Source organism: Pteronotus mesoamericanus, unplaced genomic scaffold, assembly GCF_021234165.1.
Source record: "Pteronotus mesoamericanus isolate MK-2021 breed Mesoamerican mustached bat unplaced genomic scaffold, CSHL_Meso_final scaffold_31, whole genome shotgun sequence".
Taxonomy (NCBI): domain Eukaryota; kingdom Metazoa; phylum Chordata; class Mammalia; order Chiroptera; family Mormoopidae; genus Pteronotus; species Pteronotus mesoamericanus.
In genome coordinates this window covers 5,155,124-5,181,639 of record NW_026555312.1, presented here as the reverse complement: position 1 = coordinate 5,181,639, position 26,516 = coordinate 5,155,124, and the positions used below count along the sequence as shown (strand labels likewise).

The 26,516-nt window shown below is 35.9% G+C and overlaps 1 protein-coding gene across 4 annotated transcripts in view; it reads left to right on the top strand.

The window, feature by feature from the left end:
• EVI5 (ecotropic viral integration site 5) overlaps positions 1-26,516 on the top strand; it is a 220,943-nt gene that overhangs the window by 88,197 nt on the left and 106,230 nt on the right. For 2 of the 4 annotated variants that reach the window (XM_054592134.1, XM_054592135.1), the window contains exons 11-13: positions 4,608-4,661; positions 6,695-6,727; positions 7,272-7,418. In XM_054592134.1, the coding sequence (XP_054448109.1) occupies positions 4,608-4,661; positions 6,695-6,727; positions 7,272-7,418 (234 nt within the window). The remainder of the gene's footprint in view (positions 1-4,607; positions 4,662-6,694; positions 6,728-7,271; positions 7,419-26,516) is intronic. The other 2 variants (XM_054592136.1, XM_054592137.1) reach the window with 2 other exon arrangements.

Sequence of the window (26,516 nt, the reverse complement as noted above, 5' to 3'; positions counted from 1 at the left end):
TGCCTAGGAGATGTTTGAGTAGCTCCTTGAGTATTTGGAATTTGAGTTAAAAAAAAGAAAGACTCAATGTAAATATAAAATTGGCAGTATTGACACAATGATGGTGTTAAAACCATGAAAGTGAATGAGATTACCTGGGGAATCTCATTATCACTAAGCAAAGGTTACAGTTTTTAACTTCTCTCCAGAGAAACAGGTAAATTTTCAATTTAAAGGTTATATAAATTCCTATATGTACCTTAAACTTTTATTTATACCCCCTGTAAAGGCCAGAAATTCTTAAGCAGATAAAAGAGAGAAGAGGGTTCAAGAACTGAGCCTTAGAGTAAGTGAGCCCTTCTAACATTTAAATGTTAGGAAGATGAGGACAAAGCAGCAAAGCAGGGAAACACCAGGGAGGCATAGTGTCCTCGAAGTCCAGAGAAAAGAGTAGAAGGTAGTTATGTTGAGTTTTTCTTTTTCTTTTTTTAAGATGTAAATAAACATGTAGTTTTTTTTTTTAAGATTTTATTTTTAGACAGAGGGGAAGGGTGGGAGAAAGAGAAGGAGAGAAGCATCAATGTGTGGTTGCCTCTTACGCGCCCCGCATTGGGGACCTGGCCTGCAACTCACGCATTTGCCCGGACTGGGAATTGAACCAGCGACCCTTTGATTCATAGGCCAGGGCTCAATCCACTGAGCCACACCAGCCAGGGCTGTTTTTTATTTTTTATTTTTTGGATTTATTGATTGATTGAGTTTAGAGAGAAGGGAAAGGAGGGAGGAAGAGAGGGAGAGAAACATCAATCAGTTGCCTCCTGCACACAGCCTGACCAGTAACCGAACTGCAGCCCAGGCATGTGCCCGGATGGGGAATAGAGGCTACAACCTTTCAGTCTGCAGTATGACGCCTAACCAACTGAGCTACACTGGCCAGGGCAGTTTTTTTTTTTTTAACCCTCATCTGAGGATGTTTATTGATGAGAGGAGGGGGAGGGGAGAGAGAGGGGGACATGGATGTAAGAGAGAAACATAGATTGGTTGGTAGGGTAATAATATGGGTGTAATAATTTATAGTTGTAATTTGAACATGTCCTCTAAAATGCCGTATGGCGTGGTTGCGTGTGATATTGTTATGTTACAGAATCACATGCTTATGATTTTGTAATAAAAGATTTTGTGATTAAAAAAAAGGGGGGCGGTATTTGTGCCAGACCCTGTGGGCAAAAACGCTGGTAAAATGTAGGATGTGGTTGTGGGAACTTGTGAAGTTCTCTTCTGACTGCTTTAATGTTTTCAATGAAATACTAAGCAAGATTATCATCTGATAGTGGGTGAGAGAATTGCTGGTTTGAAGAAAGAGGAGTAAGTTGAAATAGTGATCTAAGAGAGGGGGAGAAGGAATGGACTAAGTACATATATTGCTAGGAAAGCATTAAGAGTCCAAATGAATTTAGTGATTGTTAATTTAAATAAGCATCATGGTTTTTATTTAGTCATATTTACCAGTATAGGTGCAGAGACAGAGTTATCAGTATGTTGACCCAGAGTTGTGGTTTCATCATGCAAGTACAGTAACTACTAAGAAAGAGGTGCGGTAGGTGGGGTAAAAGCATGAGAAAGTCTATAATGGTTGGGACTTAAGCTTTGTAAAGAGGGAAGAGAGGACAACAGGGAGTAAGGAACAATGAAAAGTTGATAAGATCACTGGATTGTCCCTATGAGAAGGAGGATTGTTGAACTTGGGCTCTGTCATAAACTAAGTACTTTGAAAAGAATAGGAGATGATGGCTGACAAGTGGGTTGTCTGGAACCAGAATTTTCCTACTGTGGGATATTTGTTTCTCACTTTTTTCATTATTAAAAATATGTTTATAGTTAGCGTATTGTATAAACAGTTTTGGCACCTTGAATTTCCATAGCCAGTTGTAAAAGGTGGAACTATTGAATTGTAGGACATTAGTATTTTTAAGATGTCTGATAGGTACTAAGTGAATTTCCTAAAGATTTTTCCAGAGTATATCCTTCTTAGCAGAGAGTTTCTATGTCACTAATACTTTGCTAACATTAGGTATTTCATTCTTGCTCTCATTTTCAGTCTCAGTTTTTCTTTTCTAACTTGGTGGTCAAAAAGTCTTTTTTTTTTTTTTTAAGTATACATGTTTACTGGTATTTCTCTTCATGGTTTTAACTTAAAAGTTTAGAAAATATTCTTTTAATTAGTTCCAAAAACTGTGATTAAAAAGAAGGATGCTCAAAAATTTGTGAGAAATCAGGCAAGTGATACATTTTAGTGATAACTTTCCTATGTATCAGCAATAGACATTTCAAAAATATCTTTGAAGATGTTTCATTTAAAGTAAAAATAAAAGCATATCCTGGAATAACATTAATGAAAAGTAGGAAGAAAAACTTTGCATATAGGAATTTTAAAAAGATGAATAAAAGGTAAAGACAAAAATAATTATATGTTGTATAAACACACGAATTTTCCCACAAAATACACATTAACAGACCCAAATTTAATTCCTTGCAATATTCCAGAGAAATAAAAAAATCTAAAGAATAATTGTAAAAATAGACAAAAGTAATAAAATAATATTCATGCCTAACTTTAAAAATATGAGCAATGCTTATATCACTAACCAAGTGTTTGATCTCTGTTAAGCACAGTGCTATTTCCTTTAATTCTTGTAATATCATTGTAGGTGTTATTACTCTAATTTTCTAGATGAGGAAATGGAGAATCTAAGACATTGAATGACATGCACAGGCGTTAATTGAAGAATGAGGATTTGAAACTAAATCTTCCTAGCTTTAAAACCCAGTCTAGTCTCTTTACTAATTTTAATACACTAATAGTTAAGGCTTGGGGAGGATAAACAAAACAATATAATAGTGGGGTAAATTAGCTCTACCAGATATTAAAGGCATTACAAAGCTATGTAATTACTGAAAGTTGTGATACTAGTCCAAGAAGAAGACAAACATTTGAAATTTAATAGGTAATCCTGAAATAGTCTTTACTTAAACTGATAAAGTCTGTTATAGTTATCAGTTCATTATGAAGTATATATCACACACAAATGAGGAATTGATTTCTTTAAAAATTATTAAGACATTGGGGTAGATGTTCGAGGAAAAATCAATTTAGATTTTTATTTATAGCAGAATTTAGACAACTTAAAGGGGATGGGAAGGAAATCCAGGTGAATTTTTTTTTTAATTTTATTATTTTAACATTTTGTTGTAACATTAATTTATTCACTCAATTGTCTGGTTGAACTTAACTTTCTAAATCTTTTAGGATAAACAGAAAGTTACAATTTATTTTGATGAAATATGTTGAGAACATTTGGAGAATTACATTTGTTGCTTTGGATTCATAGACTTTAACAGAATTTAACTATTGCTTACTTGTGTAGACCACCATGCTATTTTGTAATCTGAGATCACACATTTCAGATAATCTAAATATGTTTTAGTGACTAGAACAAGAAAATTTAATTTGCATAGTATCTTTGTAGTAACTCGTAAGATTTATTTATTTTAATTTGTGGTCCACTTATTGTGTCCATAAGATAGAGTAATTCATAGAGTCGTTTATTTTCTTGGTCTGAGACTTTGTTATATTTTAGTATTTACTGGCAAAATACTAGATTGAATTGACAAGAATTTTCTGAGGAATACATTTTTAGCAGGAACTTTGAGGAAAAGTAGGGTTTAAAGAAGGTTGGATTGAATTGTGGAACAAATTCGTACAAAAAGGTAAGGGGAACTTTGAAATTAGAGTGATGGCAAAACAGGATAACATTTAGCAGATTCTATAATGAAGTAGTAATTTATATAGGGGATTAATATGAAATTATATAGGGGATGTATGCATAAAAATTTTTTTTTAACGTAGGGTGTTTTAGATTTAATACTTGATGGCAGCGATTTGACAAGGTTTGGGTAGTCAGGCATTGAACAATTAGGTGAAGATGTTTTAAAATTTGGTTTTACTTTTTGAACTATGAGAAAAGTGCTATTAATTGGAGTTTTTAATTTTCCTACATTTAAAACAACTCATGATGAACAATTCATTCAAGGAAAACAACTCATTCTTTATATTTCCAGAATGTAAAGAATTTTGCAACTTGGCACATATAATGCATTATAAATGGAGCCTGGTCTCATTCATAACTGATAATTTGATATTTATCCTATGAGCATGTGTATTCCAAATTTCTTTATTTGATAGACATTTAAATACTGTTTATGCAGATAGGCTTTTTGGGAGATAAATGAACTACACCCTTTTCTATCTAATGGGGATATTAAGAGCCATTGTGATAGGTACAGAAAAGAAAGGGATTATTTCTATGTGTACTCTAGCATATATTTAAAATTCAGTCACAGGTGGAATAATAAATGTCGTCAGTTTCTTTGCCATGTATTTCTTACTCTGAGCCTTTAAGAATTTGATGGATGATAATATAATCATTCCTTAGTCTCCTTTCTTATTTATAAAAGGTGGTACATTTTTAAGGACTACGATTTAGGTATTTTACTATTCTCAGGAATGCTTGCAAACAAACCTTTATTTGTTCTTGTTTGTATGTTTCTTTTTTCTTTTTTCCCCCCAGAGGTTACGCACAGAAAATAGACTTTTAAAGCAGCGCATTGAAACATTAGAAAAAGTAAGTAAATGACTGCTTATGGAAGCTTCTGATGCATACACAGAATTTTTTTTGGTCTATTTTATATAAAGGCTCAAGAAATCTAATAGCATATGTGACTCTGAAGTTCTGGTATTGACTGCTAATCTTACTACTTAACTAAATGACTTGTCATTAGTAATAATTGATCACCACTAGTTCTTGAACTATAAAGTTTTAACTAAGATTATTATTATTATAATCTCTACATATAGTTTCTAAAATATATGTTCTTTAGAGGTAACTTACTTGAAAATCTATTCTGTATAGTATTTTAAAGATGAGTTTCAAATATTGCCCTTTCTAGCCACACATTAAATGTGGCAATGATTCGTGTTAGGCCTAGCTAGGGATTCCTTTAAGTTTAGTCAAAGTGGCTAATTTCTTATATAAAAATTCAACATGAGCCCTGCTGGTGTGGCTCAGTGGATTGAGCTCCAGCCTTTGAACCTAAAGGTCACCAGTTTGATTCCCGGTCAGGACACATGCCTGGGTTGAGGCCAGGTCCCTAGTTGAGGGCATGTGAGAGGCAACCTATCAATGTTTCTCTCCCTCTCTTTCTCCCTCCCTTCCCCCCTCTAAAAATAAATAAACAAAATCTTTTGGAAAATCCAAAGTGATTTTCAACACAGAGGAATTGTGCTTAAACTTTTGGTTCTTAAAATTGTTTTGCTACCACTTGTTACCTCTCCCTCTATGCTTCCTGTAAAACAACTGGGAAAATGTAGAAATATTGCACTCTTTCTTATATTATGCTTTTGATATAATGTCTTTTATAGTCTTGTTTCTGATGCTATAAGAATGTATTGAGTAATAAAAGTATAGTATAAGAGTTTTGTTTATTTTAAGAAAAACATCTGAATTTACAAAGTCTCTTGGTGTTTTGGATTTAATTTAAAAAAAGATTTAATTAAATATGAGAGAAAGTATGTTAAAATCTTCCCTGAAAACCTATAGATGCATATTCAAGAAAGCAATAAATAAAAAATGGATAGTTTGCATATTTGTCTTTTGATTAAAAGTATTGATGGTTTTATGTGAAATAGTGCTACACAAGGACCAGAATGCTTACTACATGTCTATTTTTGTTGTATAATAGTTACAGGTTTATTATATTAAGTCCAAAATAGTTTTCCTGATTTTCCTTCATCTTATTAAAATTGATTTGATGATAATTCTACTTTTTTGGTGACTGTGCAAAAAGGTTGGGCTTAATTGTTTTTATTGTTTTAATTATATACTTTTTTCACTAAATACTAAGTTTACATTTACACATCTTCTTAGGTGGTCTTTGATCTTTGAAATGAGACATTTTCACAGAGAAAGCATTTCTATTTCATTGAACTTTCAGAATGATAAAGGTGCTGTTAAGAAAGTGTTAAGCTTGGATTTTGATCCTAAAGACTAAGTACCTTTTTTACTGGCTTGGATAGTCTACTCGTGTCCTTTAGCACTTAGAATTCTGTAAATACATATGTATCCATTAAATCTTCAATGAAAAGTTTACTTAGTTTTGCTAGAGAGTATGAAGGTTGAGCTAATTAGTTTCATTTGTAATATTTTTCTTGCTTTATGTCTTTGGAAGTTGGGGTTTGCAAAAATTACTGTCATACTTTGTAAGTGGAATTGCTTACTCAAATTCCTTCTCCCTTTCATATACCGGTAAGCAGTTGGACAACATGGTTGACCCTAAAAATAAAGATTTAAAACTGGTCTTAACAAAGAAGATATTTGCTTGTCCCAAATAATAAAAAACCTCCTTGAATTTATGTTTGTCTTTTCTAGAAGGACGTGATTTTCTACAGTCTATTCTTATTTTAATATATATATATATTTCTTCAAGGTTTAAGAATAAAAACACATTTAGTAAAAATAGTTTTAAAATCTACATGTCTTTTTAATTACATGAAAAGTAGGTGGAATTTGGGTATGCTTTGTTTCTTTTTATTCCTAATTTTACCATCTTTATTTTATTTCTTTCTCTTACATTTCTATCTGAATTTTTCCTTTTGTAGGAAAGTGCTTCCTTGGCAGATAGATTGATACAGGTATAGTTTTTTTTTTTTTAAGCATTTTCTCTAACTTCTAAGAAAAGTCTTAAATGTAGAAATTTGTATTTTAATGCATGCAATTTTACATGCATTTTCCCAGAAATAATTTTTTGGGTGGTATATATGGGTGTAAATTTATTTTTGATAACAGGGTGTTATTGTGGCTGATTAAAATTAGCACCTTTTGCACGTTTTAAAGCTAACCTTATTTTAAAGTATTGCAGAATGGCAATCGGTGGATTCTGTGAAATTAACTACTTATTCATTGAAATTTTAGTTTTGCATGTACAATTCAACAATATTGCATGAATTGAATTTTTATTGACTAAAAGAAGAATTGTTCTTGTCAGATGAATTTTTCATTTAGTTCCCCCAAATTTATGGAGCAATAATGAGCTGCTGGCTAACAATTGCTTAGGCTGTTCTGCTCTCTGAGGTGATTTTTTAAAAATAGGAGAAAGTAAATAACTAAACCTCACAAAGGCAGTCTTTCTTGACTCTATCCTAAGTTGCTTTACACACACAAAAATTATGTCCTAAGGGACAAGTGACAAGAGCCCAGGAGGCTGAGGAAAACTACCTCATAAAACGGGAACTGGCCACCATCAAACAGCAGAGTGATGAGGCCAGTGCTAAACTGGAGCAGGCTGAGAATACCATCAGGAAGCTCCAGCACCAACAGCAATGGGTAAGGAGTCTGGTAGTACTTTCTCTCACCTTTCTCATCCCCTTTCCTTTAAACCTTTTTATAAAGCACAACTTCTGTGCTCTTTTTATAAATAATTTTGTTTTCTATTTTAATTAAATTCTTAATCATATTTATGTTCCATAATACTTAGTAGTCTTATTGTGGCCTAAAGACTCCCCCTTCTAATATTTTTTTCTGTCTATATAGTTTCATTATGTTCTCAGTCATAGAAAATAAGCGATGTATGTCAGTCCTGCTTTTCAGGTTTTAGAAATCTATTTCATAATAGGTATTTTTCCACGGGTAATTTTTAAATCATAACTTCAGCTAGTTTTTGTTAATGGTGCTGACGAAATATTATCCAATGTAGTATATATGTAATTATCTCATTTAAAACTTTGGATATGTGATGATTTATGTCTTATGAAATACTATAGGCTTAACTTCCTACCTTAAAACATTAAATTATGGATTAAGGTATATGCTTACATTTTTTTCAAAAGTAGAGAAGTTGTTAAAATGCAAAAGAATGAACTTACAAAAGTTATGTTACCTAACGTAGGGTACTGAACAAATACTTATTGTACAGCTATCCTGAGGTGTCTTTTGCCATGTAGATACTGTTTTCCATTGGCAAATTCAGACTATTGTGATCTTAATCAAGAATATGAGTGCTAAAAAGAAAAGTCACCTTTAAATATTTGAAAAGGTATTTCTTGTTTCAGTTTTTGGTTTTCAAGTAGGAAGGAGTTAGATTGTAACAGGGTAGGCAGGAAAAAGTTGTTAAACCTACAACTCTGTACAGATTGAGAAGCAAACAGAATGATTTCAAAGTGGACATTACTTTTATTCCATAAAATTAAGAAACAGCATCATCTGGAAAACTAGAAATGAAAAGAAAAAAAAAATCAAAGTTGAAAAAAATCAATTAATTATTTTCTATTATATTTTTTAAGATGGTTAAGAAAAATGAATAGGAGAGTAGTAAAGAATATTTGAAAGATAGGAACTCAAATATTTTACTCTGCCTTTGTATGAAATGTCAATAATATAGAAGTATAAAAATAGAAAAAGCAAATTTGGGGGTAATGTAAGCAATTAAGCTGAACTGAGTTATCAGTGCAATGTGATTTTGTTATAAGGATAGATAATAAGTATTATATTTGCATTAAGCATAAGTTACAGCCATATATATTAGAATCATGAATTATTAGTCTTTTTCCATTGTTTTCCAACAATGGATTTCCAACATTGGCTATGTACATATCCAAATATGTAGATAATGTATAAAAAATATAGAATGTTAGTTTATACTGAAAAAGTTAAGTGGGTAAACAAAAACAGCCAGAATAAACTGAAGCTTTTGGAAATTAAGTGTAACAAAAAGAGTCTTTGTGTTTTTCTCCCAAGGACAAGATAGACCCGCAGTGTGAAGCTAAGATATACTGAGAAGAAAGCAAATTCCTACTGCAATTTTGTTTCCAGTTTTTTCTTACTAAGCAGACATTCTCCTTTAGAATAAACTGTAAAACATATATAAAGCAGAGATGCACAAAATAGGTAAAAGTAACAGAGCCTTAGTAAAATTTCCAATTTTAAAGCAAAGTACATATTCATGGACTTTACAAAATGATCATAGAAATATGATTGCTTTTGAAGGATATTAGAAAATAACTCTAGGGAAACTTTAAAAAATTGTTTTAAAAAGATGTCTAAATAAATAGCAAATAGCAGAGGTAAAATGGAGTCACTTAAAAATAACCATTTAACCAGGCAGAAAATAAAGAAAAAAGGAACAATGAATAAATCAAATAGAAAACTTGCAAGATTATAGGTTTTAATTCAACTATATCAATTGTTACATTAAATGCAAGTATTCTAAACATACCAATTAAAAGATATGATTTAAAAAAAAAAACACCTTCCCTGGTTGCTTTGGTGCAATGGGTTGTGTATCATCCTACAGAGTGAAAGGTCACCAGTTCAGTTCCCAGTCAGGGCAGATGCCTGGGTTTCAGACAAAGTCCCCCAATCAGGGTACATATGAGAGGTAACTGATCGATGTTGCTCTCTCACATCAGTATTTCTCATCCTCTCTTTCCCCTTCCCTTCCCCTCTCTAAAAATAAATAATTTTTTTTTTTTAAAGACAAGACCTGTCTATAAGAAGCTCATTTTATATACAAAGACTTTGGTAGGTTAAAAGTAAAAAGATGTAGTAGCAATGAACAATTGGAAAAGAAAATTAAGAAAACAGTTCCATTCACGGTAGCATCTAAAAGAATAAAGTACCTTGAACTAATTTAAGATGAAAGACCTATACACTGAAAAGTATATATTGATGATTGATTCATTCATCATCAAAACTGAAAGAATATTCAACATCATCATGTTGAAAGAAATTAAACAAGACATAAATAAATGGAAAGCTATCCCACACTCACAGATTGGAAGACTTAGTAGTGTTAACATGTCAGCACTATCCAATATGATCTACAGATTCGATTTTGTCAGCCCTATCAAAATTCAACAGTGTTCTGCAGAAGTGGAATTTCAAGGAGTTCTCAGTGTTGAAAATAATCTTGAAAAAGAATGCCGTTGGGGGACTCACACTTCCTGATTTTAAAACTTACTTCAAAGCTAGAGTAATCAAAACTGATAGTTTGATGATAGACATATAGACTTTGCTAGTTTTATATATGATCCATTTATTCAGACATATAGGATAGAATAGACATATAGAATAAAAAAAAAGACCTATAGAATAGAAATTGAGAGTCCAGGAATAAACCCATACATTTATGGCCACTTGATTTTTTTAAAAATATTTTAAATTTATTTATATGTTTTTTAGAGAGACTAGAAGGGAGGGGGGAAAGAGAAGGAAACATCGATGTGTGATCAGTTGCCTCTTGTTTGCCCCCAACCAGCAACCTTGTCTGCAACCCAGGCATGTGCCCTGACCAGGAATCAAACTTGTGACCTTTTGGCTTGTGGGAAGATGGCCAAATCACTGAGCCACATCAGTCAGGGAGGCCAATTGATTTTTTTTAATTAATAAAGAATTTTATTTCGCAAAATAATTCATAAAAAATTTTGATGTAAATGCATTGTATGATAATGACAAATGACATATACACATTTAACTGTGTATACAAAGGTATATAAATAATAGGCCAATTGTTTTTTGATAAGGGTGTCAAGACCATTTGATGAAGAAAGAATACTCTAACAAATAGTGGTAGGGAAACGAGATATCCTCATGCAAAAGAATGAACTTGTACTTCTACTACACATTGTATATGAAAATAAACTCAAAATGAACAGTGATCTAAACAGAGATTTTATGGTTTTAACACAAAAACAAAACAAAAAAACCCTTAAAAGAACACATGGGTGTAAATCTTCATGAAGTCGGTGTTGACAATGGATTCTTAGATGTGAGCTCTGACAGCCAAAGCGTGAGCAATGAAGGGAAAAAATGGTTAAATTAGACTTCATCAAAATTAAAACCTTTTGCCATTAAAGGACATTATCAAGAAAATGAAAAGGCAGGCTACAGAATGGTAGAAAATATTTGCAAATCATGTATTTGACAAGGATTTAGCATCCAGAATATATAAAGAACTCTTACAACTCAACAAAAAGACAAACAACCCAATTTAAAAATGAGCAAAGGACTTGAATAGACCTTTCACCAAAGAAGATATACAAGTGGACAAAAAGCATGAGGGCACCCAACATATTTCGTCTTTAGGGAAATGCATATCAACCACAATGAGGTGCCAATTCACATTTACTAACATGGCCCTAATTAAAAAAAGCCAAACAGAAAATAAGTGTTGGCAAATTGGTAGAGAAATTGGAACCCTTGTACATTGTTAGTGGAAATATAAAAGGGTCAGCTGCTGTGGATAACAGTTTTGTGATTCCTCAAAAAGTTAAACATAGAGTTACCATATGACCCACATAAAATTACATATGATCCATAATTCATCTCTTAGATGTATACCCAAAAGAATGGAAAATTAGTATTCAAACAAATATGTAGTACCTTTGTAGTAACGTTCACAAAAGAATGGACACAGCCCAAATGTCCATTAATGGAAGAATGGATAAAAAAGCATGATGAAATACCGTGCAGCCATGAAAAGGAGTGAAGTACTGATACATGTTGTGATATGGGTGAACCTCCAAAACCTTGAAGTAAGGCAGACACAAAAGATCTAAAGATCACATATTGTATGATTCCATTTATGTGAAATACCCAGAATAGATAAATCTATAGAGACAATGCAGGTTGGTGATTGCCAGAAGGTGGGGGTGGGGGGGTGGGGAAAAGGTAAGAAACGGTTTAATATGTAAGGGATCATACATGGGACTGGTGGAAATGTTTTAGAACTAAACAGAATTGATGGCTGTCAACATTCTGAATATACTAATGCCACTGAATTGTTGTTCACTTTAAAATCATTTGAATTTGCCTCAGTAAGTTACTTTTTAGCAAAGACTAAAGAAATTAAGGTTTAAGACTCAAGGAAACAACAAATTTAGTTTGAATGATCGTAGTAGAAGGGAGAACATAAAACATCCCAGTGCTGGAACCCATTAGTAAAGGTCAGGGTAGGACCAGAGTAGGCTCGCTTGTAGGATGCACCTGAGCGGAGTAGGAGATCCCTCAGGCCTGGGGTTAGGAATGTCTTATTCAGAGTTGTGGTTTGCGCTGAGACTAGAGGAGGAGTGAAAAGTAAAGCACAGATCAGTGGTGGCAACTGGAGAAGTGACTTAAAACAAGTTGTTAGACCAATGACCTATAAGGAACTATAGCCCAAAGGCAAGAGGTTTAAGACATACAAGAATTTGAAATATCAGGATTAGTGGACTAATGGGAGAACAGTTTTGGGAAGTGTTGATTATGGGACTATTAACAACAGCTACAATTTAAATGATGTGGGAGGATGCGATGTTTGGATAGGCTAGCTCCATTAATGTGTCGGAGTAGAGCAGATGTGGGGTTTTTTGTTTTTTTTAATGTTCATTTACCTAGAAATAAGGTTGTTCACAGAATCAGTGAACCTGAGGTAGCCTCAGTTATAAAAGTTAAAGAGTAACAGAAGACAAGTAGATTGTTACATGGATATTGAAAATGAGGATAGCATAGTATTATAGCTAATGAGGGTGATCTCCACCTCCCAGTGAATTTCCAGGAGTGAAGGATCAAGGTGGTCTGCCTACAACTGTTGGGCACAATGTACTAATTATACTGGGAAGAAAAATGTAGAAAGATGAAAAAGATACGCCATGCAAACACTAAACAAAAGAAAACTGGAGTTTATATATTCATGTCATATAAGGTAGACTTCAGAACAAAAGATAGTTTCAGGTGTAAAGGGACATTTTGTGACAAGAACACATAACAGTCTTATTTAGGACTGTATGTATTTAGGAATTTATGTCTCCAAACATACAGCATGAAGCTAAACTGATAGAAGTGAAAAGTGAAGTGGACCATTAATATGCCTTTCTCAGTAATTGATGAAACAAATAGGAGGAAAATCAGTATGGATATAGTATTGAATGTGCTTATATTAGGAAAGGAAATAAGTTTCAAACCCATGAACTAAGATTCTGCCTTAAGAAACTAGACATATAAGAGCAAATTGAACCTAAAACAAGTAGAAGAAAGAAGTAATAGAGTAGAAATCAATGAAATTAAAACAGTACAAAACAAATACAGAGCAACCTCCCGAAAAGCTGGTTCTTTGAAATGATTAATAAAGTTGATAAACCTCTGTCTAGACTGACTGAAGAGAGGAGAAATAACCAATGTCAGGGATGACATTAACTCTTTTAAGAAAATTATTATTGATTATGCTGTTACAGTTGTGATTTTTTTCCCCCGTTGCCCCCATCCACTCAGCGCCCCCCCCCCCCACTCCCTCAGGCAAACGCCTGCCATTGTTCATGTCCATGGGTCACAAGTATAAGGTCTTCGGCTACTCCTATACTGTATCTTATATTCCCGTGGTTATTCTGTAACTACCTATTTAATCCCATCACATCTTCACCCCTTTCCCTACACCTTCCTCCCATCTAGCAACCCTCAAAATGCTCTCTGTATCCATGATTCTGCCCCTGTTCTTGTTTGCTAAGTTTGTTTTTTTAGAGTCAATTGTTGATATATATGTATTTATTGCCATTTTATTGTTCATAGCTTTGATCATTTTTTCCTTAAATAAGTCCCTTTAACACTTCATATAATAATGGTTTGGCGATGATGAATTCCTTTAGTTTTTCATGTCTGGGAAGCTTGTTATCTGCCCTTCAATTCTGAATGATAGCTTTGCTGTATAGAGCAATCTTGGCTGTAGACCCCTGCCTTTCATGACTTTCAGTATTTCTTACCAAACCCTTCTAGCCTGCAGTTTCTTTTGAGGAATCAGCTGTCGGTCTTATGGGAGCTCCCCTGTAGGTAACTTCTTTTCTCTTGCGACTTTTAAGATTCTTTCTTTATTTTTAACCTTTGTCATTTTAATTATGATATGTCTTAGAGTGGGCCTTTTTGTTTCCATCTTGCTTGGGACTCTGTGTTTCCTGATCTTGCATGCCTATTTCCTTCACCAAATTAGAGAACTTTTCCTTCACGATTTTTTCAAATAGATTTCCAGTTTCTTGCTCTTTCTCTTCTCCTTCAGGCACCCCCTATGAAGTGAATGTTGGAGCACTTGAAGTTGTCTCTGATTGGTTGTTTTTTGCTTTCTTACGTTCCAAATCATTGATTTTATTCTCAGCTTCATCCACTCTCCTGTTGTTTCCCTGTAAATAGTTCTTTATTTCAATTAGTGTATCTTTTGTTTCTGACTGGATCTTTTTTATGCTCTTGAGGGCCTAAGTTCCTTGAGTGTCCTGATAACCAGTGTTTTGAACTCTGCCTCTAATAGATTGCTTATCTCCATTTCTTTCACCTTTTTTGGAGTTTTGATCTGTCCTTTCATTTGGGCCATGTTTCTTTGTCTCCTCCTTTTATCACCCTGTATTTGTTTCTATGTATTAGGTAGAGATGCTTTGACTCTGTGTCTTGGTAGCATGGCCTAATCCTTTAGGGTCCAGTGGCATAGCCTCCCCTATCACCCAGGCTGGATACTTGAGATGTGCCCTTTGTGTGGGCTGAGTACACCCACCTCTTGGTAGTTGAGCATTGATTGCTGTTGGTAGGTCAATGGGAGTGATTTACCCAGGCCAGTCAGTTGCAAGGATAGGTTGTAACCTCCGCCCTCAGTGGAGGATCAGCTGTACAGGGGCAGTGTGCTGGTGCTCCAACATGGTCTGTAGCTGTCCACCGGGCACGCAGGCCCTGGGGTTTCCAGGATGGTGTGGACCAAGATCAGCCCAAACCTGTCTTTTGCCTGGGGCACCCTGCCTGAGCTGTAAAGCAATCTGAGATGGCTGCTACTTGTGCTGGGCTTTCAGATTCCCAGGAGAAACCAGCCTGTGGATCTAGGCTGGCTGCCTAGTGGTGGGCCTGGGGCTCACTGAGGCCAGCTCTTGCTCGTTTGAGAAGATTTAAGAAGTTGTGCATCATGAGCCAAGACCATCCATTCATGTCGAAAAGCAGCTTGGGTGGGCCTGTAAGTTGAGTGGGTCAGAATCTGGGGATCTCCAAGTGGAGGTCAGTGTTAGCCAGGTTGATGGAGTCTCAGATATGGCACCAGCTTGCCAGCTCTGTTATGGAGGGTTTAGAAAAGAGACAAAGGCTTCTGCTTGTCTTGAGGCCAGATTCTTCAGTTTCTCCCCATATTCCACCTGTGCCTTTGAAGCTGCTACCCCAGTGCTGGAGCTCAGAAAGGAGTGGGTAGATGAGTCTGTGTGTGGGTTCTTTAGGAGGAACTCCTTGGGGCTCCAGAAGTTTCTTCCACTGACTCACTCCCTGTTGGTTTTTGCAGCCCAATGTTGTAGGGATTTATCTTCCAGACATGGAATCCTGGGATGTGGGGGCCTGGTGTAGGACTGGGACTTCTTGCTCCCATGATATCCCTCCTGAGTTTTTATCCACCACAGGTGGATGTGGGACCAGCTCTGTTCCGTGTCTGCACCCCTCCTACAGTCTGGATGGATGTGGTTTCTTTAATTGTATAGTTGTCAGACTTCCATTCAACTCGATTTCTGATGGTTCTGAGTGATGGTTCTTCTCTCTTCTAGTTGTAATTTTGATTTGGTTGTACAAAGAGATGAACAGTGTTTGCCTATACTGCCATTTTGACTGGAAGTTGACTATTTTTAAAAAATTAATTCATTTATTTTTCTAAATACATTTGTCTCTGTCTTCCCCTGACTACTTTCCCCTGCTCCCCCCCCCCCTCAATCCTTCCCCACATTGGCTTTGTCCATGAGTCCTTGCTATGTGTTCCTTGACTTGCCCCTTCCCTTCCTTTTCCCCCACCCACCCCTCCCTCCTTCCCTCTTGTCTCTGTTGCTTTCTTTTTCTTTCAGTGTTTCTGGTCTTATTTTCCTTGCATCTTTGTTTTGTTGGTTAGGTTCTGCTTATAGGTGGGATCATATGGTATTTGTCTTTCGCCCCCTGCTTATTTTGCTTAGCATAATGCTCTCTAGTACCATCCATGCTGTCATGAAGTGTAGTAGTTCCTTTTTCTTTCTGCTGCATAGTATTCCATTGTGTAAATGTACCATCATTTTTTGATCCAATCATTATCTACTGATGGGCATTTAGGTTGCTTCCAACACTTGGCTATTGCAAATTGTGCTGCTATGAATGTTGGGGTGCATAGGTTCTTTTGTATTGGCGTTTTGGTATTCTTAGGGTATAGTCCCAGCAGGGGAATCACTGGATCAAAAGGCAGTTCCATTTTCAGCTTTTGAGGAAATTCCACACTGCTTTCCACAGTGGCTGCACCAGTCTGCATTCCCACCAACAGTGTACTAGGGTTCCCTTTTCTCCACAGCCTCGCCAGCACCCATTGTTTGTTGATCTGTTTAGGATGGCCATTCTGACCGGTGTGAGGTGGTACCTCATGGTAGTTTTGATCTGCATTTCTCTGATGGCTAGTGATGCTGAGCATCCTTTCAAATGCCTCTGGGCCCTCTGTATCTCCTCCTTGGAAAAGCGACTGCCCAGGTCCTTTGCCCATTTTTTGATTGGATCGTTTGTCTTCTTGGAGTGGAGTCGAGTGAGTTCTTTATGTATCTTGGAGATCAAACCTCTATCTGATGTATCATTAGCAAATATATTTTCCCATACGGTTGGTTCCCTTTTCATTTTGCTGATGTTTTCTTTCGCCATGCAGAAGCTTCTTATGTTGATGAGGTCCCACTTGTTTATTCTTTCCTTTATGTCCCTTGCTTTAGGAGACATATCAGTGAAAAAATTGCTGCGTGGGATATCTGAGAGTTTCCTGCCAATGTTCTCCTCTAGGACTTTTATGGTATTGCGACTTAAATTTAAGTCTTTTATCCATCTTGAGTTTATTTTTGTGTATGGTGTCAGCTGATGATCCAATTTCAATTTTTTGCATGTAGCCGTCCAGCTCTCCCAACAGCATTTGTTGAAGAGGCTATTATTGCTCCATTTTATGCTTCTGCCCCCTTTGTCAAATATTAGATGCCCATAGAGACCTGGGCTTATTTCTGGGCTTTCAATTCTGTTCCTCTGGTCTATGAGTCTGTTCTTGTGCCAGTACCAGATTGTTTTGAGTATAGTGGCTTTGTAGTAGAGTTTGATGTCCGGTATTGTGATCCCTCCTACTTTGTTTTTCTTTCTCAAAATTGCTGCGGCTATTCGGGGTCGTTTATGGTTCCATATAAATTTTTGAAATGTCTGTTCTATTTCTGTGAAATACGTCATTGGTATCTTAATAGGGATTGCGTTGAATCTATAAATTGCTTTGGGTAGTATGGACATTTTGATGATATTAATTCTTCCAATCCATGAGCACGGTATATGCTTCCATTTATTTGTGTCTTCCTTAATTTCTTTCTTCAATGTTGTATAGTTTTCTGCGTACAGGTCTTTTACCCCCTTGGTTAAATTTATTCCTAGGTACTTTATTTTTCTTGTTGCTATATTAAATGGTATATTTTTCCTGATTTCTTCTTCTTCTATTTCATTGCTGGTGTACAAAAATGCCTTTGATTTCTGAATATTGACTTTGTATCCTGCTGTTTTGCCAAATTCACTTATTAGGTTGAGTAGGTTTTGTTGGAGTCTGCAGGGTTTTCTATGTACACTGTTGTCATCTGCAAATAATGATAGTTTTACTTCCTCCTTTCCTATTTGCATGCCATTTATTTCTTTTTCTTGTCTGACCGCTGTGGCTAGGACTTCCAATACGATGTTAAAAAGAAGCGGTGAAAGCGGACATCCTTGTCGTGTTCCTGATCTTAGTGGGAAAGCTTTTAGTTTTCGCCTGTTGAGTATGATGTTGGCTGTAGGTTTTTCACATATGGCCTTTATTACATAGAGGAATGCCCCATTTATTCCCATTTTGCTGAGTGTTTTGATCATAAATGAGTGCTGTACCTTATTGAATGCTTTTTCTTCATCTATCGAGATGATCTTGGTTTTTCTCTTTCCTTTTGTTTATGTGATGTATTACGTTTATTGATTTGTGTATATTGAACCATCCCTGCATCCCTGGGATGAATCCCACTTGATCATGGTGGATAATCTTTTTAATGTATCGCTGGATGTGGTTTGCCAATATTTTGTGGAGGATTTTAGCATCTATGTTCATCAGCAAAATTGGCCTGTAGTTTTTTTTCTTTGTAGGGTCTTTATCTGGCTTTGGGATTAGGGTGATGCTGGCCTCATAAAAAGAGTCTGGGAGTCTTTCCTCTTGGATTTTTTGGAATAGTCTGAGAAGGACAGGGGTTAGCTCTTCCTTAAATGTTTTGTAAAATTCTCCTGTGAAACCATCCGGCCCAGGGCTTTTGTGTGCCAAGAATTTCTTGATTACTGCTTCAATTTCCCCAGCTGTTATCGGTCTGTTCAAGCTTTCTGTTTCTTCCTCCTTCAGTGTTGGAAGATTATACTTTTCTAGAAATTTGTCCATTTCATCGAGGTTTTCAAATTTCTTGGCATGTAATTGTTCATAGTAGTTTCTGACAATCCTTTGTATTTCTGTGGTATCAGTTGTTAGTTTTCCTCTTTCATTTCTGATATTATTTATTTGGGTCCTCTTCCTTTTTTTCTTGATGAGTCTGCTTAAAGGCTTGTCAACTTTATTTATCTTTTCAAAGAACCAGCTCCTGGATTGGTTGATCCTTTGAATTGTTCTTTTCATCTCTATGTCATTCAATTCTGCCCTGATCTTGATTATTTCCTTCCTTCTACTTGCTCTGGGATTTATTTGTTGTTGTTTCTCCAGTTCTTAAAGTTGTAGTGTTAGGTCTTTTATTTGAAATGTTTCTATCTTTTTTAGGTAGGGCTGTATTGCTGTGAACTTCCCTCTCGGGACTGCCTTTGCAGTGTTCCATAGGTTTTGGACTGTTGTATGTTCATTTCATTTGTTTCCAGAAACTTATAGATTTCTTCTCTTATCTCATTATTGACCCATTCATTGTTTAATAGTGTACTGTTCAGTCTCCATGAGTTTGCAAGTTTTTGAGATTTCTCTTTGAGGTTGATTTCCAGTTTCAAGCCCTTGTGGTCTGAGAAAATGCTTGATATTATTTAAGTTTCCCTGAATTTGCTGAGGCTTGCTTTGTATCCTATCATGTGGTCTATCTTTGAAAAAGTTCCATGTGCATTTGAAAAGAATGTGTATTTTTCTTCTTTGAGATGAAAGGTTCTATATATGTCAGTTTTCATTTGATTCAGTGCGTCATTCAGCTCCTCAATATCCTTGTTGATGTTTTGTTTGGAAGATCTGTCCATTTTTGAAAGTGGGGTGTTAAAATCCCTTACTATCCGTGTGTTGCTGTCCATATCTTTTTTGAAGACGTCCAAGATTTTCCTTATATATTTGGGTTCTCCTGTGTTGGGTGCATATAAGTTTACAATGTTTATGTCTTCTTGATGGGATTCTTCCTTTAAGTATTATAAAGTGTCCCTCTGGGTCTCTTTTTATGGGCTTTGTTTCAAAATCTATTTTGTCTGATACAAGTATTGCTACCCCTGCTTTCTTCTCTTGCACATTTGCTTGGAATATTTTTTTCCATCCCTTTACTTTCAATCTGTGTAGGTCTTTTGTTCTAAGATGGGTCTCTTGTAGACAACATATTTGTGGCTCATGTTTTCTTATCCCTTCAGCTCTCCTATGTCTTTTGATTGGGGCATTTAGTCCATTTACATTGAGATTTATTATTGGTAGAAACTTATTCATTTTTCTCTTTGTACCTGTGTTTTTCTCTTTCTCACTCTTTTCCTTCGTCTTCTTAAACCAGTCCCTTTAGCATAGCTTGTAGTCCTGGTTTGGTGGAGGTATATTCTTTTAGCCTTCTTTGGTCTGGGAAACTCCTTATTTCCCCTCCTATTTTAATTATACTGCTCTGGGTAGAGCAGCCTTGGTTGTAGGCCTTTGCTTTTCCTTACTTGGAATATTTCTAGCCATTCTCTTCTGGCTTGTAGCGTTTCTGTTAAGAAGTCAGCTGCTAGCCGTATCGGGGCTCCCTTGTATGTCACTCCCTGTTTCTCCCTTGCTGCCTTTAGGATTCTCTGTTTGTCTTTGCTATTTGCCATTTTAATGATGATGTGTCTTGGAGTGGGCCTCATTGGGTCCCTCTTGAATGGGGCCCTCTGTGCTTCCGGGACCCGTCAGACCTTTTCTGTCCTCAAATTGGGAAAATTTTCCATCATTATTTTTTCAAAGAGGTTCTCTATCCCTTGCTCCTCTTCTTCTCCTTCTGGTATCCTTATTATGCGGATATTATTGCGTTTCAGGTTGTCTTGCATTTCCCTAAATGCCTCTTCATCCTTTTTGAGTCTTTCTTCCATTTCTTGTTCTTTCTGGGAGCTTTTTTCTACCTTATCCTCCATCTCACTGATTCGATCCTCGGCCTCATTTAGCCTGCTTTTGATTCCTTCTACTATGTTCTTCAATTCAGAAATGGTATTCTTCATATCCTCTTGAGTCTTCTTGATAGTTTCTATGTCCTTTTCCTGGTTGATATAGTTTGCTGTAAGTTCCTGATAGTTTCTCTGCAATTTCTCATAGTTATCTTTAAGCTGGCTGAGCTCATTTAGCTTCCTTAGAGCCATTGTTTTGAATATCTGATAGTTTGCTTGCATCTATTTCATTTAGCTCTCTCTGTGGGGATTCCTCCTTTCCTCTCATTTGGGGGGAACTTCTTTTTCTTCCCATTTTTGTGAGAGTCTGTTTTTTTTTCCTTCTGCTTCAATTGATCCATCTAGATTTCCTGACTTTGTGGATTAAACTTCTATGGTAGTAGGGGGGTCTATTTATTTATTTATTTATTTATTTACTTATTTATCTCTTCTTTTCTTTCTGGGTCTGCCTCTGATGGTGTCAGTTGTTGACCCTATCTGACCTTGGGCTGTCTATTTGAGCCTTCCAGGAATCTACTGTCTGTGTCTGTCTCCTGTGATTGTCAATCTGGTCATTCTGTCCTCATCTTTCAGGCTTACGCATCACAGGGTGGAGCTGTGCCTCCTGATGGCTGGACTATCGTGCCCTTGTAGGCTGCTGTCACTCAGGGGAGTAGTCCGTCTGAGCAAGATGTAGATCATGGGCTAGGGAAGAGTCAGCACCGGGACTCCCAAACGCCTCTGTCTCCAGTCTCTCCTCGAGGGTCTCTAGGCAGCTCTGTGACCCCTTCAGCCAGAGATCCACTGTTTCTGCGGACCACTCTACACTTGCACTCTGGCTCACTTGTACAGCCCCTGCCGGCGCTGGCACCCTCGCCAGCCCACACTCACCAGCCGCCTGCGAGCGCACTCTGGCACTGGTCAGGTTAGGGTCTTCTATTGTGTGCTTTCCTGCTTTTGGCTCTTTGGATACGTGGCCTTGCCCGCGCAAAATGGAGACTACGGAAAGGGGAAGGAGTCAGTTCCGAGACTCTCCAGTTAATCCTGTCTCCAGTCTCTTCCTGAGGGTCTCTGGGCATCTCTGTGACCCCTTCGGCCAAAGATCCACTATTTCTGCGGACCTTGTTGTAATCGCGCACCTCTAACTCGCGCACCGGCTATTGCCTCTTTGGGGCCGTGGCCTCCCTGTGCAAAATGGGGACTATGGACTGGGAGGGGGGAGTCTGCTCTGGGAATCTCGGATAATCCTCCAGTTCCTTCCCCAGCCCCTCCGTCTCCAGTCTCTCCTCAAGGGTTTCTATGCAGCTGTGTGTCCCCTTTGGCCAGGATCCTCTATTTCTTCCAGCCAGTATGCACTCAGCCCCCAGCCCACATGTGCACAAGCTGCGTGCAGAGTGCACAAAAGGCTGGTTAAATGATTCCCTTATGCCTGAGCGAGATGGTAGCTGCAGAGTGGGAGGTTAGTTATCACTGGGGCTTCGCTGGCTACCATCTCAGTTCTCTTCACAAAGTTTTCCTCACCAATCTTTCCTCAGGCACCAGCCCACTCTCCTGCCGCCTCTACCCAGAGATCAAGGAAGGCAGCTGCCACTGCAAATTTTTGCATTGGCCCTTTAATTGTATCTTTGCATCTCCAGCCACCTGTCTCTGGCAGAGAGCATCCCTAAGCTTTTCGGGATTGTGTTTTGTCTGTGTGCGTTCCTGGTTTCAGTTGCTGTAGTCTAGGGGTCCCTGTTCTTCTCAGGGGGATCCAACTGGTCGTTTCAATGTCCCTCTGGTGCTGGTCCCCGTGGGCGCTCAGCCCACCCTCTCGAGCCGCCCCTGCACTTCTCACCCGTTAGGATGTGTGAAAGCTGATTCCACTCTCTGTCCTCAGCTTCAAGCCTCCTCTCCCTCTATCGTTCCATTGTTTTCTAGGTGATTTCTCCACTGTTTAGTCACAATTCCAGTTTGGTCTTGGAAGGAGGTCTATGTGACTCCCATTCACTCCTCCGCCATTTTTTTCTCTCAAAGCCATTCTCTGGAAGTTGACATTGACTTTTTACAGATGTAGCCAAGTTGTTGTGTGTCATATTCTGAATTTGATTCCTTCCTCATGGTGTCATATTTCCTGTAAACTAGATTCAGTTAATCATTTTTAACATTTAGATGATAGATGATGTTGTGAACTTTATTTTGCTTTAAATCAGGAAGCACATAAGTTATTCTTACTATTTAATGATGCTGAATTTGATTATCATGCAAAGTTTGGTTACCATAGACTGTTTCCCTTGTAAAGGTATGGTTCCTTCTTTGCAACTATTAAGTAATCTGTTGGGAAACATTTTTGTACCAAATAAATATCCTGTATTCTATTCATTGATCTTTTACCTAATGGGTTTAGCACCTACTGATTGGGCTTCCAAAATGATGATTTTCATATTTTCTCATTTTTTCCTACATTTATTAGCTAATGCATTTCTGTAAAGAGATTGGTCTCTTTTTTTCCCCTTTAGTCTCTTTTACTTACCATGAACTATTCTGTATCACTCCAGATTCATGGATCCAGATTGTTTATTTAATGTTTTATATAATTTTTAATGGTTTTTGATGCCGTTAGTACAATAATATGCCATAGTTTTTATAGTAATGTATCAAACATTTCCAAAGCAGTTTTTAAAAGGTAAATTTTATTTTTAATTAATTTTAGATATTCATGTTTTTTATAAAGCACTTCTGCTATATGGTTATTGAATAATTGTCTTTAACAGACTATTGATTATATTTTATGCTGGACCTTGATAGTTTGTACCTGATGTTGTTTTGCAAAAATGATTGAGCTAATTTTTTACTGAATTTGGTATTTAGTAAATTTTGTATGCATTAAATATATGCATACACTGAATAAATATATATACACTAGTATTTAATACACAGTATATACAATAAATGCTAAGTAAATACTAGATTTTAAATTAAATAAACATTAAACTAAGCATAAGGTAAAACCAAGCATTAAGATTAAGCTGTCCCTTTAAGTATTGGTTTTACATATTCAGTGTCAGTTTTTCCAGGAAGCCTGTAGAAGTAGAAATGATACAATAAATGATCCAATAATATCATACAGTGGCCTCTCCTGATTCTTTCCCTTTTGAGTGTTTTATGTTGGACAGTTTTTCCTGATGAGATGAACTGTCTTAGAATCTTGTCTGATCTGTTTAAAAGCTTTTTGCCTACACATGACTGCTTATCATTCACGTACCCTGAATAAACAGTTTTGTCCAGCAGTTTGTTGGCTAGGTTCAGCGTAAAGAATAAGGACTATAACAGTTAAGACTGCCTAATACTCAGATGATTGCCTTTTGAAGTGCTTGGGACCTTTGTACTAGGAAGTACTTAAGGGGAGGATGGACAAGATTTCTTCTGACCTTCCTTTTGTTTCCTATAATTCTACAGGAAAATATGAAAGAATTATGTGATACCTTCAAGGATTTGATGTGAGAAATAAAAACTAATCTTACTTAGATTAAACTCATGAATAAACTTTATTAAACTAAAAACGATCTGTCGGTGGAAGTTGTGAAATCTTCTAGATAATCTATTTTAGAAAATGTGTTTGTTCAGCAGCATTTAAGAATTACCCTACACCTGATTTAACTAGTGGTTTTGTTTTTCTTTATGAATATTGAAGTTAAAGTTTAACATCTCTTCCTGTATTATAACATTGCTTAGCTCTACTTTTGTGACATTTAAAGAAAAAGTCATTTAATTTGTAATTATTGGTAAATTGATATGTCTTTCTAAAAATCCAAAGTAGAGTGATGAGTTTATGATCTAAGAATTTGATAAACTCTTAGGCTATTGATAATATGTCTATAAATCTGGACAGAGGTTTTATTCCAAGACTAATTTTGATTTCAGTCTAAGATTAGATGTTTTACATTCATATGTAATCACCTTTTCTTTTCAATATAAAATAATAAATGAGGGTTCACTATAATGGTAGTAATTGTTTTAACATTTTTCAACATTAAAGAAATCTTTCAGTTAGGATAAAACTTGGATCTTAAAGGATATATATAATTTTTCAGACTTTGGAAAGAAATTATTTAAAAATAATGTACCAATTTTTAAAAAAAATTCAGTGTGGCAAATCTTTAAATAATACATCCATAATACTTGGAATTTTAGATGCTTTAGATGTGACATTAGAAATGTACCATATTTCCACACTACTATAAATTTTATTTTTGGAACAAATGGATCTTGTATGTTACTTTTGCAACATTCATTTCCCTCTCCTCTTGTTTAATATAAAGTATGTAATTGAGGGGTTTTGTGGTTGTTGTTTTTTAGACAAAAGTTGACTGATTTATTCAGTAAATAATGTTTGCTCACCTACTATGAAAAGCACAGATTAGTTCTGACAGTATAGTAGTAAATCAGTCATTCATACTATCCCTGGCATGCTTGTATAATGTATATAGTGATAGAATTAAAAAAAAAATCCATAGTTAATTATTTAATTAGTGTTGTGAAAAATGCCACAAAAGAGAGGAATACCGAGTTTCATGAAATGTGTGAGTTCCTGAAGAGGACATACAATTGTCAGGTCTTAAACTTAGTTGCTTAATATTTAATTAAACTTAGGCATTATTTGATGTATATGTATAAATAATTCTTTTTCCAATTTGCATTTTTTTAAACTTAACAATACAAGATACCTCTTTTAAATTCAAATATTTGCTGCTCATTGTATCACTCATATGTCCTTCAAGCACTGAATTTAATAATTCTTCCTTTTGTTTTACTCAAGACACAAGCAAGAAAGATTACTAAGGGCTTTCTAGCTTATCTTTACCTTTGTAACTTTTGCAACACCAGAAAAGAATATGGGATTGAAAAGCAGGGACTCCACCTACTAGAAAATTTGTTTTGTGTCAATACCATTAGAATGGATTGCTGGTATCACAGGAACATTAAGAGATTCATTGACAAAAGTGAACTTGATGTAAGTGTGGGGAAGTCATTTGTTACTTATAGACTTTTAAATAAATGACCCCTTGCTGACTTATCAGTCATCGTGATTGTGGCCGTTGTCATCTGGTAGACCAAATTGTATATTCATCCAAGTTACTAATTTGAATGTGAAGTATAGTGGTACCTAGGTACTCGTTGTTAGTTCATTCCAGAACTTGGGACGAGTGCTGAAAGTGATGAGTACCCAACAATGAAGCATTTTTTCTTGTGGGGTAATGTCATGACATACAAGTTCTAGCAAGTGCAACAGGTCCCGAGCAAGCACCAATGAGTGCTGAAACAATTTTTCCTCTTCAAAATTTGATGAGTACAGGGCTTGATGAGTTCTGAAGCCGACAAGAACTGAGGTATGACTGTGTACTCTTCTAAGAATTTCTTATTACAGGAACATTATATGAGGATGTGTAAATTTTTTTAGATGCCTTAGATTTCAAATATTATACCATTAATTCTTAGAACAGTGCATTAACAGCTATCAAGCTCATTAAAATAAGGTGGGGCAAAAGCAGGTTTATAGTTGTGTGGAAAATAATACAGTAATTAATAATAATACAAGAATAAACTCAGTGTTTTACACACATATTACAACTGTAAACCTACTCTGTATTATTTCAATCCTTATATGGGTTAGAGGCTAAGAACATAGGCTCTGTAGCTTGTAGTCCCAATTAACAGAACTGCTGATTGCTGTTTGACCTTGCTGAGTCTTTTGAATTATCTTATTAGTAAAGTCACAGGGATGTAATGTACAGCATAGGGAAAATAGTAGTATAATAATTTTGTATGGTTACTAGACTTATTGTGGTGATCACGTTGTAAGATTTATAAATGCCAAACCACTATGTTATACACCTGAAACTAATATAATATTGTATGTCAACTTTAATACTTTAAATACATAATAAATTTAAAATAAAGAAGTGGTGGGGGTTAAAGGAGAATACAAAGCACTTAGCGTTTGTGTAGCACATAATAGTACTCACTAGATATTAGCTGCTATCATCATTGTCATTATCACTATAAACTTTAAAATCTGTTTTATAAATAATACGTTTTTTTCCCTGTGGGAAAAACAAAGTT